The sequence below is a fragment of the Molothrus ater genome, chromosome Z (genome assembly GCF_012460135.2).
Source record: "Molothrus ater isolate BHLD 08-10-18 breed brown headed cowbird chromosome Z, BPBGC_Mater_1.1, whole genome shotgun sequence".
Taxonomy (NCBI): Eukaryota; Metazoa; Chordata; class Aves; order Passeriformes; family Icteridae; genus Molothrus; species Molothrus ater.
Window position 1 is genome coordinate 45,132,103 of NC_050511.2, and position 18,862 is coordinate 45,150,964.

Here is an 18,862-nt window from a genome sequence, read left to right on the forward strand (position 1 = left end):
CTTCTATCACAGACTATCTAGGCTGACATCAGGGAGATGTAACTTCAACTGAACTTCCCTGTGGTGCCCGAACATTGGCTGGAGAGCACATAGCACACCTGGCCAATAGAAAGCCAGGCAGTTACTTAAATCATATTTTTAGAAGACCAATTCGAGGATTTCACTCTTCAAAAGCTATGCAAGGGAAGAATTTCAGAACTGGTAGTGTAAGAATGAGAACACAATGTACTCAACTTAAAAGCTCAGATTTCTTCTAGTTATTTTGTTTGGGCAGTGCCTCCTTTGGAGCAGGAAACACTGTACACTGAATTGTTGCAACAGGTAATTGGAGATTTTTTCCCCTGCAGTCCATTAGCCTGTGGATTTCCTGAAGTCCATCTGTTATCTGCTAAACTGTTATTAGATGAGCTGCTGCTGATTCTGGAACATACACCAGCCCTAGTCCCATGCCATTAACTACTGAGAGATAATTAGGAAATTTAAAAACTGGACAGTGATCATGACAAATTTGAGTCTTACCCTTGTGCTTTAATTGGTAATATGTGCCTGTATTAAGGAGAGGTAACTCTAGCACATGTATAGAGTGCCATCATACAAAATGAACAGATTTTGACCAGCAGAATTTATCTGAAACATTTGAACATCTTGTAACTGAGAAATACCTGACTTATGGAAACAGACTCAACTTCATGGTGAAACCTGGAATTTTATACTGTGGTTCCATTTGTACCAGCTGTAAGTATCTGAAAACCAAGTTTTTGTAATGGAAATTGTAATTAAATACTAGTTTATTTATTACTACCAGACATCCACCTAAGACAATAAAGAATATGAAATGAAGAGCATTAGGCTTTTCTTATAGGATATGCTGTGCTTTAAAACTTATTTTATTGATCCTAAAGTTACAAGATCAATTACTGACATTTTTTTGAGGATCAATCTTGGATTAAATGGCAAAATGAAGAAAAGGTTCTCATATGTACTATATCCAAAAGCAGAAACAGATTGCCATTCTCATGTGAACATTCAGAAACCTTTTCTGATTATTAAACAGTATGTCTGAAATATATCTAAGTTATACCAGCCGCCATAGCACTTTTTGGTGAACCAAAGAAGTCCTACAGTGAAATCAAACTTTGAGTAAAATCATTGTACTACTTTAATACAATTTCCCTCTAACATAATTTTTTCCTGTTTTTAGATTAATGTATATTCTGTCTGTCAATTACAATGCAAAGTATAAGTAAGATTTAAGCAAGGATGTTGGAGTGTGAAAATAATTCATGTGAATTGCTAATAGGCTGGTGGGAATAAATTTTTTCCACATGAAGGCAAATCCTGTCTCATCAAAGACAGCAGACTTGATTTTCCACCATTTCAGACCTTGACTAGCCACTATTACCTGCAGAAGGAACATGAATGCTGAGAGCTGAAAGCTACAAAATCAGTACTTCACTGTGACCAAAACAGTAGTATTGAACCTATCCTTCCCTCCCTTTGAACAGATGTGAGTACAGCTGGAAGCAAATTAAAACAACAAGCCATAAGGCAAAAAGAAGTCATTACTTCAGGTAGGCAAAATGGAGATTTGATAGCACATACATGTTTCTCTTCTCTTCTCCATGGTTTTGCCACTTAAGGCAGAAGCCTTGCAGTTATCACCCTTCAGTGACAGGAATTGATCAGGTTTGCGTTCACCTTGACAATCCTGTGATGGAGAATGGGAAATAAGGGACAGTATGAGTCCTCTCAGGTAATTAATCTAAGCTCCAATGCTTCCCACACCAGCCTATTTTCAATTTTGGCACAGTATAGTTTATACACTCTAACATTATTGCTCAGAAGATAGAATGATGACTCAGGTTTACTAAAAACAGCTTCACAATACTGCAATCATGCCTGTGAAGCTTCATCTCATATCCTGTATTTGTAAGTTTCTTCTCACTGAGAAATAAATTTGTGTGGTGTTTTGTGTTTTGTCAGAAAAGTTAGTCACCAGACATCTGAAACACTGATAAACCATCTTTAATAAAACATGGCTTGTTTGGTCAATTTGCCTGCCAATTCATTTTCCTGCTTTTAAAAACATGTGTATAACACCACAGCTGACCTCCGTTAATACTGCTGTCCATAGAAATCACAAATAACTGAGAAATGATATGCCACTGCTGCATCCTGTCATGCCAGAAGATCGAGATTACTTTGAAGATTATTTAGAGTAGGTGTTACATATCATTTGTGCCCAGATACACTGAAGTCAATGAAACAACGCCTACTGGCTTCTGTGGGAGTCTGACTTGGACATTATTCTGGCAATCTGTCCACCACTAAATTAAACTATTCCAGGGATAAAAGCCCAAATGAAGAAAAGTAGAAATTTAGGAACTAAAACTGAGCTGCAAATAAATATTCTAATTCAATGGCATCCTGAAAAGACTTAAATAAAACACAAACACACTTACACAGGCATGTACACACGCATACATACAAAAAAAAGTTATGACTTTAACAATCTTAAAAATCCATAGTCTAAAATTGTTTACATTTAAACAATTGAGCATAATAGGTAGCTTTCTTGACTTTCCATTTATTTCCCTGAGCACTGATCTTTGGAACATCTGGAGTTTCAGAATTGTCTAGTTCATAATTCCTAAAATAACTATCTTAAGTAAAATGCTGTCTTTTTATGACAAAAAAATCCATTCCTTAAGTAAAACTAGGATACAACTTTCATGAACTACAATGTATGTAGCCAATTTTTAAAAAACCAACAACTATTATCATGCATCTGCATCTATATTTAGGCACCTAGCTGGTTTGTCTGTTTTTCAAAATCACTCTGCAGTCTAGCAGTTCCCATTTAATTCAGTATCAGGTACTATGCTGTCTCATAAACTCATTCAATTGGAGACCTACATAAGAATTTAGTTTCTCTGCTTTACTCATTTTGCAAAATCTCATTTGTATGAGCAATAAAGTATGATATGGAATTGGTCTTGTGCCTAAATCAATATTACAGGCAAAGATTACTGGACTTCTTACTTTCCCATAAGGGGTTAAGAAGGTGCATCTGCAGAGAGAGGCAGCATAAAACCAATCTTCAGTACTAAAATGGGACCTAGCCAGGGCATATGTTTTAGACTGGCATTCCACACCAGGAAATCTGCTGGCCAAAAGGAGCTCTATTTTAAATTTCTGCTATTTAGAACTACTTGACAAATTGGCAACTGCTGCTTTTCACTCTCTTTTCTAGACTAGAGCTTTAAATGTGAGCTTCACAGACATCAGTTTGCAACTTTAAGACTTTTCAGGTATTCTGCATTTTAGATTGTACAAAGTGTGCAAGTCAAAACATTTTAGAAAACAACAGTGCAGAGGTTTTTTTACTATTTTAGAATCAAATCTCTCTCTCTCCAGTTCTAAGGCTGCAAATTACGTCAGCCTCTCTGCAGCTAAAAAGTTCAAAATAATTTTCCATGAACCACAGAAATAGACTGTAACTTTGCATACTCTTAACTCTCTGTCCACTCTGTCTTCCCTCCTCTTCCACCTTCCCCCCACCGCCCCAGCCCCTGGGTAGCTGATACACTGGCATTATGCAGCAGGCTCCAAACAAAGGATTAACAAAAAGGTTATTTTATAATACTTCATTTCAATATACCTTAACTGGAGGAGGGGGTATTGAACCAAATGCAAACAGGAGAGTTGCTATTTGGTTCTGCATGCAACACGAAATCAAGCCGTTGTCTGTTCTCAAATGATGTAATAAAATATGCGGCACCTGATTCTCTTTAATTAGCACTTTTTTTATGCTATCTGGTACTGGCATTCCACAGCAGAATCCAAAAAGGAGGATTTAGCACTTCTCTTTGCTGAAACCCTTTTTAATACTTCAAAGTTCACTAAGAGTTAACAGCATACGATCCCATCACTTTCCCCCTCCCCCTTTTCAGAAATTAGACTGGCCTTTCTTTAAATAAACAAACAAAACAAACAAACAAACAAAATCCTTGCTTTAAAATAGGAGTATAAATACTGTTTTGAAAACACATTTGGAAGATGTCTTCCAGGATGGTTTATATATATATTTTTTATCCTTTAAAACTGTGACTACTGCACCAGTTAAGGCTGTTTACAATATATATATATTTCAAATAAAACTTTTAATATTCAAGCTTACCAGATTGATGAATTGTAACAGGTAAAATGGAACTCTTTACAAGGTAAACCATGTAGTTGTACAAAATAGAATTATACCCTTCACCTGTGCAAAACAAAAAGAAATCCTGCCTTGCATTAAAAACACAGAACCTGTTTACAAAAAGGAATGTGTACTACATTTGGACTTCCTTTTTAACTGCCATATCCTAGCAACATCTCAGTTATTTTAGTAAAGGAACTAATCATCAATTTCAAACTGCAGTGAATTTACCAAACATTTTCACTATAGACTTCTGAAAGCTTTTACAGTAAGAAGTTATCAACAAAAGCAGGCACGTTAGTGTACAAAAACGTTGTTGATTTTTTTCCTGTTTCTTTTTCAAAGTGCAGGTTTTTCTCAATGTGCATCTTACAAGACCAACGAATGTTTTAACTCACTAAATCTTAAAACAGAACTCAATTCTCCCAAGGAGTAGTGTAAACGTTAAAGATCCCCAATACACCTCTAGTAAACGTGACACAAATGTCTCTGCGTTGTTTAGAAATTTAGCTCTTTTGAGAGGTAAAGAAGCTTCATGACACCTTTTCCTTACACTGGCTGGTTATCATAAATGGGTAACTCTGGACTGCTAAAGCTGGAGACTGATGAATCACTTGAAGGGAACTAAACTTGGCTACAGAGGAGAGGCGACGGGAGGAACCAACCCTTAGGCGTTTCTTGCGCAGCCTTCGGAAAATTCAGCCGCCGGCGGACGAAGGGTCGGTGTGGGGGAGGGAAGGGGGGGAAGGAAGAGGAGAGCAGGGAGGGAGGGAGGAGTAGCTTCCGCAGAGCCAGAGGCACGGCGGCAGGCCGCCCGTGTCCCGCTGCGCCCGCGACGGCGGGACCATCCCGTCGGTGGTGCGAGAACTGTCCCCGAGCCCCGCGGCTGCGAAGCGCTGGCGGGCCCGCTCCCGGCCGTCACGGCGATCCGGGGGCCGGGCGGGGAGCCGGGCGTCCCGGCGGCGGCGGCGGCGGCGGGCGCTAAGTGCCGTGAGAGCAGGGCTCCCCGGGGTAGATCTCCTCGTAGGCGGGGGGCTGCTCGCTGGGCAGAGGGTAGCAGTAGGGATAGGAGGCGTTGAGCTCGGGGTCCATGGGCGAGTAGCCGGGCAGCTCGACGGAGGGATGTCCGCCACAGTGCACCTCCACGCCGGCCTCGTCGAAGACGTGGAAGACGCCCACGTTGATGTAGGAGACGGCCTGGAAGGGGCAATCCCCGGGGCTGAGCTCGGGCTCGCCGCCGGAGAAGAGGGAGCCCTGGCTGTGGCGCGGCGCCCGCCGCCCAGCGCCGCCGCCCCTCCGCCGCCGCCGCCGCCCGCCCGCCGCCGCCGCCGCCGCCGGGGCCGCTCGCCGCCGCCGCCGCCTCCGTCCGCGCTGCTGTGCGGCCTTGTAGTTCTTGACAAGAAGCAGGTTAAGCAGGCCCAGGAGGCACTCCAGCGCGTTGAAAACGGTGGAGAGCACCAAGCCTTGCTGGTAGTCCCGCAGCTTCTGGCAGCGGAGCGCCGCGGCGGTGCCGTCGGGGGACGCGGGTCCGCTCCGCGGGCGGGCCCCGCCGCCGGGCTGCAGCAGGCAATAGTGCGAGTACTTCCTCTCCACCAGCGACACGGTGTCGCCGTCGATGACGGCGCCGGCGAAGGCGCTCAGCACGCCCAGCATGAACACCAGCACCCCCAGAAGCAGGAAGTTCTGCCGCCCCCCGGGCGACGCCTTCTCCACCGGCCCCGACGGCGCGGCCGCCGCCTCCGCCCCGCCGGGGCAGCCGCTGGCCGGGTCCGGGTCTCCGGCGGGGGCCAAAGCAGAGGCCGGTGCCGGCGCTGGGGCCGGTGCCGGAGCCGGCGCCACGGGCGCCTCGTCGGGCGGGCGACAGCAGAGCAGCGCAGCGGCGAGCAGCGAGAGGCCGGCGGCCAGCAGCAGCCCCGAGTAGAAGGCGCCGGCGGCGGTGCCCAAGCGGAAGGGCTCGCCCTTGAGCTCGGAGCCCAGCGAGAAGCACTTGAGGCCCACGGCGGCGGCGCTGAGGGCGCAGGCGAGCAGGAGGCAGCTGGAGAGCGCGGCGCAGGCTCCCCGCACGCTCCACTTCATCCTCCGCGCCGCCGCCGCCGCCGCCGCCCCGCCGTCCGCCTCATCCTCCTCCCGCGGCCCCCCCCGGCCCCGCGGCGGCGGCGGCGCGGCGCGGCGCGGCCATGCGAGCGCGGCGCTCCCCGACGGGGCGGCTGCGCTCCGCTCCGCTCCGCACGGCAGGCAGCTGCCGGCCGCAGTGAGCCGGGCGCGGCGAGCGCGCAACGCTCCCCCCACCGCCTCCCGGTCGCCGCCGCCTCCTCGTCCCCGCCCGCCCTCTCTTATCGCGGCGGCTGCGGGGAGGCGATTAATTATGGATGGAAGCCGCGGCGGGCGGGGGGACGGAGGGGGCGGCCCACCGGGCCGTCGCGGGTGGCGGGGGGAGAGTGCGACCCCCGGTGAGGCCGGGGGCGGCGGAGCTGCCCAGCCCGCCCTCCCACCCGCGAGGCGCTGGGGGGGCCGCACATCGCCCTCCGGCCGGCCCCGCACCGCGGAGCGCGGCTCGGGACGCGCGGCCCGGGCAGGGGGTGGCGGGGGCTTGAACACCCCCGCGGGTTCCGTTGCCGAGGGCTGCTGCTTGGCTCTGTGTTCCTGCCTTCTCTCCCTCTCTTAATTTTATTTATTTATTTCTTAGCTCTTGCGGTCGCCAGGAGGCCGGCATCGCTGTGACCGCGTTGCGGTCTGTCGGCCGCTCTGATGCAGCGAGCGAGCGGACCGAGCTCCCCACGCCGCGCTGCCCAGCGCAGTCCTTCGTGCCGGCGGGGGCGGCGGCCCCCACCAGCCCTCTTTGTTTCGTGCACCACCGTGAATCCCTGTGGGATTGCACCCCGTGGGCGGCAGGGCTCGAGGGACGGACGGCCACAGCAGCACCCTCGGGACGCCCCGTCCGGGAGCGCCTGCAAGCGCTGCCGGGGGTGGGAGCCTGTTCGGGGGTGGTGCCGCCAGCTGCCCCGGTAGATGGTGGCCCGGCGACTCCTCGGGGAGCACCTGAAGTGGCCTTGTGAAGGAGAGGCTGGAACCTCAGCCTCGGAGGGGCAAGTCCGGCAAGGGGTTCTTGAGGAAGGCTCTTCTTCGCCAGTCCCTTTTTCTTCCGGGAAGCTGTAGCCTTTCAGCTCCCCCATTTTCCCTATCTGCCGTGCGCACGCCAGCCTTGCTGGGTATTTTTAGCCGGCGCCGCTGATTAGCATTCAGGGGAGCAAGCGAGAGAGAAAAAGCAGTTTTCCAAATCGTTTTCTCTTCCAGCAGCGCAAGTGCACCTGTTGGTGGCAGGAGGGGTGTGTGTGGCGTTATCTGGTGTTTAGCTTTCTGCAGAGATGCGACCTTGCTCCCTCTGTCTCGTCGGGGTAGGCCCTCTTGGCACCTCCCTGAGGACAACAGCACCCAGCTGTAATCTCCATGGGCAGATGGGCACTGGTCTCCTTTGTAGCAGCTGCTCCTCCCCGAGACTGGTTTCTGGGCCCTGCATGGGGCAGCGGTCCTCCCAGGGATGCTTGGTGGGAGGCTGTCCTGCCTGGCGTCCAGCTCTCTAAAGGTTACAGTATCCAGAAGTATCATTGGCTCAGTATCCAAAAGCTAATATCCAAAAGGGATGTGCCATCCTGCCCCGTAGGACCACGCAGCCAAGGGAATTTTGCACTCTCCCTCCTGTTCACAAAAGGCCCATGGAGCTTGGAGTATGTGAGAAAACACAAAAGTCCTGACCAGCCTTTTTGTGTCCCTCGAGAAAGGTATGGCTGGGTATGTGATCCCCAGTCATCCTCAACTCTTCCCAGGTTTTCCCTAACCCTGAGGACTGAGTGTCTTGGCCTGCTCATCTGTGGCCGGGTGAAGATTTTGCTATAGGATCTGTGACTTTGGCTTTGCTGGTGGTGAGTGCCTGGACTACTGCAGATGATCTTCAGATGTCTGGAAAAGAACTCACCCCATCACTCTTAAAACATGAATGCATAGAGGACACACAGGATTTTATAAATTACAGTATGCACCGCTTGAGATCTCTATTGAGCATCAAAATATTGCTTCAGAAAGCACATGTAAACTCTCAAACCAACTGTTAATCTAGAGAACCCTGGGAGACACACTCTGTGTGGAGGATGAGGAGATGTAGTTAGTGGGGAGCAAACACTTACTGAACTAATTATATGTAGAACGTGCAAAGTACCTTACTCCCTGACACACAAGATAAACTTACATGTGGGGGAAATGTGTGATTTGTATAACTTGATTGTCAGGACCTTAAAAAAGTGAAATACTTATTGTGGCGAGTGGTGAGAAGATTAATTTAACACTAAATAAAAACAAAACTAAGAAAAGTCCTAAGCCTTTATGCATCACTTTATTAATCAGCCTTCAACTAACAATGGTTAGAGTAGAAAAAACAAACTTTCCATTGGCGGCAAATTGTTCCTTTTTTGTACAAAGCATTCATCTTAGTGTTCCTTTCCATCTAGTTTTGGCAGCTACCAGAAGTAGTCAGCAAGGCTTCTCCAGCATGGTTCTTCAGGTGTTCCTACAGCTGTTTCTGGTGTTCAGTCTTCCTCATCTTGAATGTCATCTTCTAAAGAAAGGACCTTTTCCTCCCTGTGTTTGTGATAGGAGACTGATCTTTGATTGCATCCCACAAAGCTGTGCATTGTGAGAGGCCAGGCTAACACACAAAGTTAATAATGTAATTAATAATTCTGCTGTACCTTTTTATTTCTCCTGTGGAGCAGCTTGCTACTGTTAACCTTTTCCAGCTCTTACCTGCTTCTCCCCAAAATGCCTCTTTTTCTTCCAAGCGCCATGTTCAATATGCAAAGCCAGAAGTTTCACTGCCAACTTGTTTCGCCACATGTTATTTATTCATAAACTTTCTGTGTTTCTCTGCCACTCTGAATTAGCCCAGTTTTTCACCAGGTTATTTACAGCTTTGCACTGTGACACATTTTCAGTAACACACATATCACACATCTACACATACACATGCACACAGAGTATGGTCATTAGCATATCCTGCACATTGAAGGTCAGCTTCTTTGGATAACAGGTCAAAAAACATTGTAATGATGTTGGTGCATTAATAATAATAGACATAAGACTCTGTAAAACATCCATATGCCTTTACTGAATGATTTGTTGATGACTGAATTGGCATTACTATAAAAAGAAGGGCTGACCTACTGTTGCAAATGAAGGTCACTGAAGAGTTCTCTGGACCCCAAAGGGTAATGCTGATCACCTCAGTCCTAGCTAGTGGCCCCTTCCAGTACAGTTAGGATGCCCTTTTGCATGTTCATAGCTGATCTGTTTGTGTCTAATTCCTCAACCAGGTCTGCCCGCTGAAAAAAAATAGTATCTGTGAGCAACAAAAGATGGGAGAACTGCAGGCCACTTGGCCTTGACAGACATCAGTTGCTAAATTAGTCATTGCAGGTAGTTTTGAGTCCCTGGCAGCTGTTTTATCACTGAACTTTATTAGTCATATTTTTCTTTTCCAAAGTTTATGAGTTGTTTTCAAGAGTTATTCTGGTGGGCTTTGGAGCAAGTGTATAAGGTTTTGTAGAATAGCACCAGCCTGGAACATATGTTCCCAACAGTGTCTTCACAATTGTGGTCGTGGCTTTCTGGGTGTTGCAGTCATTTATGGCCAGGTCCTGTCTCCAAAGAATGGTAGGAGATCTTTGGTTCAAGGTTTTGTCTGGCTCACAGGGAAGCTGAGGGAGCTCTGCTTGTTGGGTTGGGTGCCTTGTTGGGGGTAGTCACTGCCATGACCAGCTGGGTGGCTTGCTTTGCTTGCTCTGCACAGAACTGGATGTTTTCAGTAACGCGCAGATCAGCCTCTTAACTTTTTGTGGTGACTCAGTGGCACAAAGGACAACAGAGCTATTAATTATTTGCACTCTAGGCTTGAAGCTAAAATGCGTGCTTGTAAAATAGATGGAGATCTTCAGCTTATGCCACCAAAGTGCATTGCATTATTTTATTGTCTGCCTCTTCTCCCACACTGTGTTTATGATAAGATATATGTGTTGTTATTTCTGTGCCAGTTTGATAAACGGTTGTCATAGCTTTAACTATTCAGTCATGATGGCTGTGTAACCTACCATAACTTATTCTGTTTCCTACTACTTTTTCCTTTTCTTTTTTTCCCCTGTTTCCATAGGGGACATTATGGACTGTAAAATCTCCTTGCAAAAATTGCTGTACACACAGTTACTAAGAATACATTAGAATTTAGAAATTTGAAACTGAATGTGAAACCCATTGCACTTCTTTCTGGTTCTTCTTATTTCCCATTTATAAGGTCTACAAGCATATTTCTGTGTGCCAGAGGCCTGCTGTTCTCTAATTTTCACAGTATTTTATGGGAAAGACTCATCTCTGCAGGAAATTTATGGAGAACACATGCTAGAAAAGGACCTACATAAGGCTAAAACTCTGGACCTAACTGGTTGCTGGGCACTGATGAAAAACATCTGCAAATGCTGTTTCAATGGGTGACATTTCAGAGAGGTTGGGAAGATAATATAAGGATTTAAAATAGAGAAAGCAAAGCCTGTGCTAGAAGCTGAACGTGTAAGGCTTTCCTGGCAGCTGTTAGTTCTAGGAGTTTTGGAAAAGGGAAGAAATGTTTGAGAAGTCAGGGTTATAAGAACAGCAAGCTGGTTTGCACTCTAAGATCATGGTGTAATTTAGGTTGGAAGGGAGCAGTAGAGGTGTCTAATGAGACCTGCTCAAAGCAGACACATCTTTGGGGTTGGACCGGGTTGCTTTGGGTATTTGATACTATTTGATATATTACTTAAACAATGGACTTCTTTACTTATGTCACGAAATCGTTAAATTATGGCAAATTTTTGGAAAACTAATAGTTTCCTAACTACTGTTCTAATGGTGGGACCTGGGTGGTGTTTTGTTTTGTAGGTTCTAAGAAGCTGTTAAATTGGTCATAAAAGATTATTGAACACTTTGCCAGCCAAAGGTGTCTCAAAGTCCTTCACTTTGGGCTCTCAGATTATTTTGAAGTGTGTTTCTGTTTAGTCTTTCAGTTCAGTCTGCATAATTGATGTATTCCCCTATCTTTGGGATCAGGCTTAAGATATATCTCTTAGCTTCTAGTTAGGCCTTCAGCATAAGACCTGAGCAGCAATCATACATCGTGCTTTGTCTTCTGCTGAACAGTGCTAATAAAGACATTAAGAAGTTTGAAAGGTCAGTATGGTTTTGTGGCTGAACCCCACAAGTACCATGCAGTCACTGTCTTACTCCGCCACCGTTGGGACTGGGGAGAGAACTGTAAGGGCAAAAGGCAGAAAATTTGTGGGTTGATATAAAGATCATTTAATGGGGAAAGGAGTAGCTGCACGCACAAGGAAAGAAAAATAAGGAATTAATTCACCAATTACCATGGCAAGGCAGGCGTTCAGGCATCTCCAGAACAACAGGGCCCCATCACACTTGACAGTGGCTTGGGAAGACAAACACCATCACTCCAAATGTGTCCCACTCTTCCTCCTTCTTCCCCCCTCCTTCTTCCCCCTCCCCCCACTTTAAATGTTGAGCATGATGTGAAATGGTCTGAAATATCCCTTTTCAGGGGTAGTTTGGGTGGTCTGTCCTGGCTGTGTCTCCTCCCAACCTCCCAGGCACCCCCACCTGCCTCTCCAGCTTGGCAGTACGAAAAGCAGAAAAGGCTTTCGTTCTGTGTAAGCCCTGCTCAGCAGTAACAAACACATCTCTGTATTATCCACCTTGTGTTCAGGACAAATCTGAAACACAGCTCCATATTTGACACTATGATGAAAATTAACTCTGTCCAAGCCATAATCAGCACAGCAGGGTTTATTCCAGGTTTAGGGGAAAGGGAGCTAGCTTCCTAATTTGGGAGAAAAGGGTTACTTAGCTCTGTGTCCTGTAATTTGACACTGTACTCTCCCATCTGTTGGGACAACAAACCTGTTTGCATCTCAGGGGAGGAAGGACTGTGTGTGCAGGAGATGAGTTGAGATGCATCAGATGCTGCCCACTTATTCAAGAAGGTGTCTTGTCAGTCTCACCTGCCCGGGTCCAAAATTTAGGTACTGGACTTGACACATGGATCTTGAGAACTCTCTGCTGATGCTACTTTGTCTTAGAGGAGACTGTCCTCAAAAGATGCTGTACTTCTGAATGTCTGTGCATCTAAATTGCATTTCATTCAGTGACTGTTTAATATCAGGGGCATAACTTGCTCTTGAAGGAGGGACTAGAAGTCACCTTCTATTGAGTGCTTTACTAAACTTGTTGCCTATTGGGATCCTTCTTTTTTAGCCTAAATAACCTTTAATTTTCTACAGAAAGAGATTTCAAGACAGGAGTGGAGGGGGAGAAAAGGTCCCTCCTCCAGCAAGGGTTGTGAAACACTGCGAAAGTGTACATTAGGATCTTCAATCAGAGTAATAGGGAAATCATTCTCCTACCTGGGGCTGCCTTGTAAGCAAAAGTCATGCTAGGAAGGTGTAGCTCACTTGCATCATGATTTCTTCCTTTGGCTGGATGTTGAGACAAGGAATAATCTGGCTGATTGTTGAATGCAAAGAGCATAGTGAGTCTGCCTTCATGTAGATCTACACTGCTCTATAGTCTAGGAAGTACCTCCCTGCTGCCTGAGGGCTCAGTGTGGCTGTTGCCTGAATGATGCCTACAGACTTTTGCTTTTGTGGTTGAGCTGTGATTTCTGCTGTAGCTTGGTAACAAAACTGCTGTCCTAGATGCCTGTCACAGCTTTTTTCTCCCAGACATCTCAGGCCGTATCTCAGCTGCTTGCCTGGTCTTTTCCTAGCTTGTAATTGCAAATGATCCCCATCAAAGTGCATCCTTTTCCATGCCAATGGAGAACACTTGTGGGTGTGGGCTGGTGAGCAGTGGGCAGAGAAGCTGGTACTACTGAAGGAGCAACAGTGGGTGAACAGCAGACACACTGTCCTTTTTGCCCATAGCAGCAGCTGCTGGAGTTGACTCTCCATGGACTCTCCATGGACACAGGGTAGCACTGGACTTTTCTTGATTCCCTGAGACACTGGTGGATTGCTTTTAAAGGGCTGGTAAGAGGAAACTTTTGTCAGGGGACATAAATTCACTGTTCTGAGCCTGCAGCACTACTGGAAATAAATTTTAAGGTTAAAAAAGAGTGGAAATTGTTAGCAAATGCTGGGACACAAGAGACTTCATAAGACACTTTGTAAGGCTGCTGGTCTTGCACACATCATGTCCCTGTCATGGCACCCATGAACAACTCCCATTTTTTCTCTAGAATTCTTTGCCTGCCTGTTGGAAGACTGTGCTGAGCCTGACAGCTCTGGTGATTAGAAACTGCCTGTCTCTGTGTTAAGTGTATTTTATGGTCAGCTTGCGCATATTTGTTCTATGCCAACATTGTCCTTTAACTTAAATGGCTCTTCTCCTTCTCTGATGTTTACTCTCTGGATGTATTTATAGACAGCAAACAAACTCCCTCTGAGATTTTATTTTGCTAAACAGACCAGATCTTTTTTCCTTATTCTTTTTTATTTTTCTTTTTTTTCCACCCTTTGTATTAAAAACTCTTTATACTCTGCAGTTTGACTTCATCCCTAAGCACATAACCAGGACAGTATGCTGTATCTTTCATGGTCTTACCAAGGCCTTGAATGATGGTATTACAGCTTCCTCATCTCTAGTGGAATGTCCTTTCCCAGTTATCTGAGAATTTTGATTGCTTTTTACCCAGGTCTTTCCCATAGAAAGTTATACTTGTACTCAGTGCGCCTCATTCTTTGTCCTTCACCCAGCTGTGGGGCTGCCAGATGGGGGCACTGATGACCTTTCCTCCTGTGTGACTGTTTCCCCCCGAATTTCTGTTATTACTTTAAGGTAACTCAATTTTTTTCCTTTCTGATATTTCAAACGCTCTCTCTGTTGAAAACTTCATTGTGCCTCTCGCTACTCAAAGAACCTTATGTTTTTCCCTCAGATGACAGATTTTTTTCCCTCAGAGTCCTTTGTTATGTAAATCTGCCCCTCTCTCATTTGGAGGTTGGTTTCCAGTTCTCTCTGTTATATTTTTCTGTCTATTCTATGTTGTTTGTTCCCTCATAGAGCCTCTCTTTGCCCTTCTTTCTCATGTTAGGCTTTCTGCTCATTTCTTGTTTACCATCACAGTTCCCTTCTGCTTAATTCTCCATTATCTGGGTGCAAGCAGTACCTCACCTCTAATGAGAGTACCTCATTCCTCTAGAGGAAGTCTATCTTTGCTGCATGTTTTCTGCTTTGTGCATTGACCAGAGCTAAAGATCTATGCTGTCCTATATATCTTCAGCCATCTTCTCTTTTTCTTTCTTTTCCTCTGTCATGGCTGCATATTCCTATTTGACTTTGAGGTGCATTCATCAAGGATTCTTTTTCATACTCAGGAATGCTGTAAAGGATCCTTGGCCTGCCTAATCTTCTCATCTATTGTCTACAAATTTTTAAGGTCTTCCCATCTGCCATGATTTCAGACTTTTGTTCCTTGCATTCATTTTCAAAAGCATGAAAGAATCTACCACTGCACTTAGAACTTAATTTCTGTTCTTAACTTAATTACGCTGGATCCCTTCATTCCTGCCTATTGACTCTTTAAATTCCTCACTCAGTTGTCAAGGTAATTTTTTCTTCAGTTGCTATGTCAGAGAATTACAATTCTTTCCCTAGATCTGATCCTACTGTCTTCACTGTAGGTCTGTGTTGTAAGTGAGTTATCCTTTCCATTATTTGATAGGCAGTGATCTTCTCTGATGGCAAAAAACCTTGGACAAAGTTGCAGGTTTCAAAGCTGAAGTGCTGCACAGGCAATTCTTTTTCCTTGGGTAGGAAAAACCCAGATGAAGTCCAGGAGCTGACAGCTAGGGGAAACTGATTAATATGAATTCATCATGTAGTCCAACTTTGCTTTGAAGGAGAAAGAATGGTTTTAGGTGCATGAAACCCATTTCCTATGGGAGTGGCAGTGAGTGAGCACTTAAATATAAGAGATGTTGGTACTACATTGCCACAGGCCTCTGTAAGGGGGTCTGAAGTATCTTCCATAGCTTACCATCGTCCTGGGGGAATGCAGAACTAATTTGTCTTGAGCAAGCTCTCAAGGCCGAGCAAGGTGGGATGAAAATCCTGCAAGGACTCAACTACCTGCTACTCTTTAGTGAGGATATGGTCTGATTCCCCTTTCACCTCATAAGGGTCTCGCTAGATCAGAAGCCTGTGCTGTATCCCACCATTATCATTTTGTAAAACAATTCATTTGGTGATGGGTTTGATTGTTACTTTTTCCCTTCTCTGAAGCTCATCCCAGCAAGTCTGAGCCTGCTTTCTTGGCAGTCCCAGTCCAGGGGGCTGTGCTCAAATACCTAGTTTTTCTGATGCAGGACAGCAGGCAGTGTTTTTGTGAAACATTTGGACCTGACCATCAGTTGTGTCTCCTTTGGTAACCTAGAGCAGGAGCAACCCGCTGACAGAGACAGGACAGTGTTTCTTGGCCCCTTTGTCCCATTTTGTGTTAGCCTGTGGGGGCTGTAGATGCCAGAGTGCCTGTCTGCTCAGAGTGCCTGCTGGGTGGTCAGGTCCTTGTGCTCTCCATGGGGTAGGGCTGGAAGGAGGAAGGTGATGGGTTTCTTTCAGCAAGCCAGTTTGGGGAGACAAGGGGTCCATGGCAGCCCCTGACAGGTACTGTCAGAAGGGTGGTGTGAGCAGTTGCTGCTCTTCAACAGTTGTCACTCTGCTTTTGCTTTTGAGCATTATGTTTTTTCTTTAAAACTTCATTGCGGTGTTCCCTATTATGTGTGCTGTTTGTAGTTATTAAACATACTTGTTTTGAGATAACTCTCTGCAATATGTTACATACATAATTAGGTATAATTAACTTCAATTAACCATATTAAGCTTTGCAACACTTCTGCTGTATTTTGAAGCTGGCTTATGACTAAGAAATCCACATTTGCAGGTTTGGGTTATACAAACTTATTCATATTCCAGGTGTTCACTTTTCCCTTTTAGTACTATGCCTTTGAATCCAATAATTTGTTGTTCAGTTGTCTGCATAACTAACTTGCAGCTTGTAGGACTCTGAGTGCAGGATCTTCATAGTGCATCATTGGTACTTTTCACATGATGCTTCTGGGAGCTGTTGGTCGTGACAGCATCTCAGTGCCTATTTTACAACTCCTTACCTTGCCAAAGCTGGTTAGATGAGTATGTGCTATGTTTGACAAAGGCCCAAGTGCTACACATGGTGAATAAGCCTTCACCTTCCTGATTTAATCACTGAGCCAAAATTTTGGCTTTTATTCTTTTTGAAGTCGGCTTCTCCCTATTTTTTTCCTTTTAATATTAATTTTGCTGCTGTTGTTGCTCTTGCTGGAAAGTGCTCTGAAGTGTCATGCATTAGGAAGTTATAAAGAACAGTTGATTGATTGAAAGACAAATGCAGTCTGGCAATAAGAGCAAGATGCAGTTTATGCAGTGTGAGGAGCATACTGTGGCATCTTATGGCACTCTCTGGGGCCCACCATCCTGCACCTCCCATGAAGTAAAGTTGGCATCTTCCTTTGTAGCTCAGCCCATCATGTGACAATGGCTCTTGGTGCCTTAGATGCTGGATGACACATTTTTTAGCATTTTGCCTCCTAAAGAGCAGCTGGAAGCAGTTAGACTGCTAGTGCATGCTGCAAGGTCTGCCCTGTGTGCTGTTGATGGAAAACAGGGAGGGCACACAGAGTAGATGCCAGAAATGCTGACAGTGGCAGAAAGAGGTCTCTCTGTTGGCATCCATGCAAAACTGTTTCTTGACATCTATGAAACAGTTCATCACTACCCCATTTTTAAAAACTGTGTGGCTATTAATTTGCCTCAGATTATAATCAAGCTGTCACTTATTTTAATGGACCTTGGATCAGACAGGCCTGAGGGGTTTTTTTGTGGTTTCCATTACAGTGTTAATTAACTTAGCATGCAGATTTAGCTATGAAACTCAGAGATTTCATTTAGTTTTTATAATTTAATTGTGGAAACATGGCAGTAAATGCAGATGAGAAGATATGTGCAATTAATATTGACCCAGGACAACTCAAATATCAGACACTTGTCTCTGAAGACTCACTAGGAAATCCAATGTGTTAAATATTGATTTTGTGGTGTGGGGTTTTCAAACAACCTTGGTTCTGGCCTATTCTTCTTGAAGCTGTATGCTTTCTAAAGTTAGGGCTGTGTGAAACCTTGATGTCTGCAAGTGCAATGCCAACACAAAAAGCCAGAAAATCCTGTCATTTGGCAATGTTAGTAGCAGTGTTACCTCCTGCAACTTTTAATCAAAGATGCTGAACTACAAACAGAATTAGCCTCTGTGCAGGTGTGGATATTTATGTGAGGGCAGGTAGGATATTGTTTTGTTTTCATAGATTTTAAAGGTATTTAGTTTAGAGCTGTTGATAAACAGCTCATGGGAAATTTGGGGAGTGATTTTATCACAACATTTGGCCAGCCTTTGCCTGGCCTGAAAGGGCCCATGCAATGGTGGGAAGGAGGGTCAGTTTCCATGCTGACCTTGTCCTTTGCATGGCTTGGAGTCTGAAAGGTAGGCTGACTGCCAGAAGATGTGTTGATACTAGTCTGTTGAATTCTCCTTCTGGAGAAATGGGTCAAAGAGGCACTGGGATTTTTATTGTAAGTTGCAAAAACTACCATATTGAAGAAATGAGTAACCTCACATCTATTGGAGCATCTGTTGTCACATCTACTGGCAAGATTAGTGGTCACTGGTTTGAGGTAAAACTTTCAGTCTGTCTGGATACTTTCCTGGGGAACATGTGGCTTGGCAACATTTAGAAATGATGTTAATTAAGTTGTCCAATAACAGACTGGCAAGTATCGGCTATAGGTCATTGAGGTACAGCTGTTCCTGCTGAGGTGCCTCTTTAGCCTGCTTTTCTGAGAGGCTGACACTCTGCTGTACTTTTTGGTTCTATTTGACATTTCAGCAAATGAAAAGTCTCTGCTCTGCTATTGCCTGATGTAGATGAAAGATGAATTCTCCTGACCATGGGTGTCCTCAGGCCTCTGGCATGGCCCATCACCTAGGAACCTTCAAAAGGTGCTTATCATAGCCCTCTGGAAACAGTGAGGGAGGGAAGGCACAAGATTTTGCCTCTGGTGCAACACTTAAATGTGAATTTTAAAGACATGAATCCATCCTACCCATTCACTTAATTTACTATACAACTCAACCTTGGGGGACCGGGCACTGGAGAGCAGCAAAAAGTCTATACCTGAACAATTGTTAAATGTCAGAACAGGGATCCCACGAGGCATTTCCACAGCCTCACCCCTTTCCCCATCTTATATGGGCTTTCAGAAAAGATGGGAAAAAAATGCAATCCCTTCCCTCCCCACTCCCAGCCATGTTTTTTAAGACAACCCGAAAGCAACAAAATTTGGAGCAGAGTGACAACTGAGCCTGCAGCTTATTGCAATTTTCAATGCGTTGTCTCTCCATGTGAACAGCTGAAAACCTAGGCTGGGACAAACAGCCCCTAATTGCTGCTCCAGGTTCTCCTTGAAAAGTTCCATTTGGTCTATGAA

The 18,862-nt window shown here is 45.4% G+C and overlaps 1 protein-coding gene across 1 annotated transcript; it reads right to left on the reverse strand.

The window, feature by feature from the left end:
- Nucleotides 1–866: 866 nt before the first annotated feature.
- Nucleotides 867–6,599, reverse strand: TMEM271 (transmembrane protein 271). Its single transcript, XM_036403110.2, has one exon. It carries the CDS (start codon nucleotides 6,275–6,277, stop codon nucleotides 5,183–5,185), a length of 1,095 nt encoding a protein of 364 aa, XP_036259003.1. The 5' UTR covers nucleotides 6,278–6,599; the 3' UTR covers nucleotides 867–5,182.
- Between the last annotated feature and the right edge of the window lie 12,263 nt (nucleotides 6,600–18,862).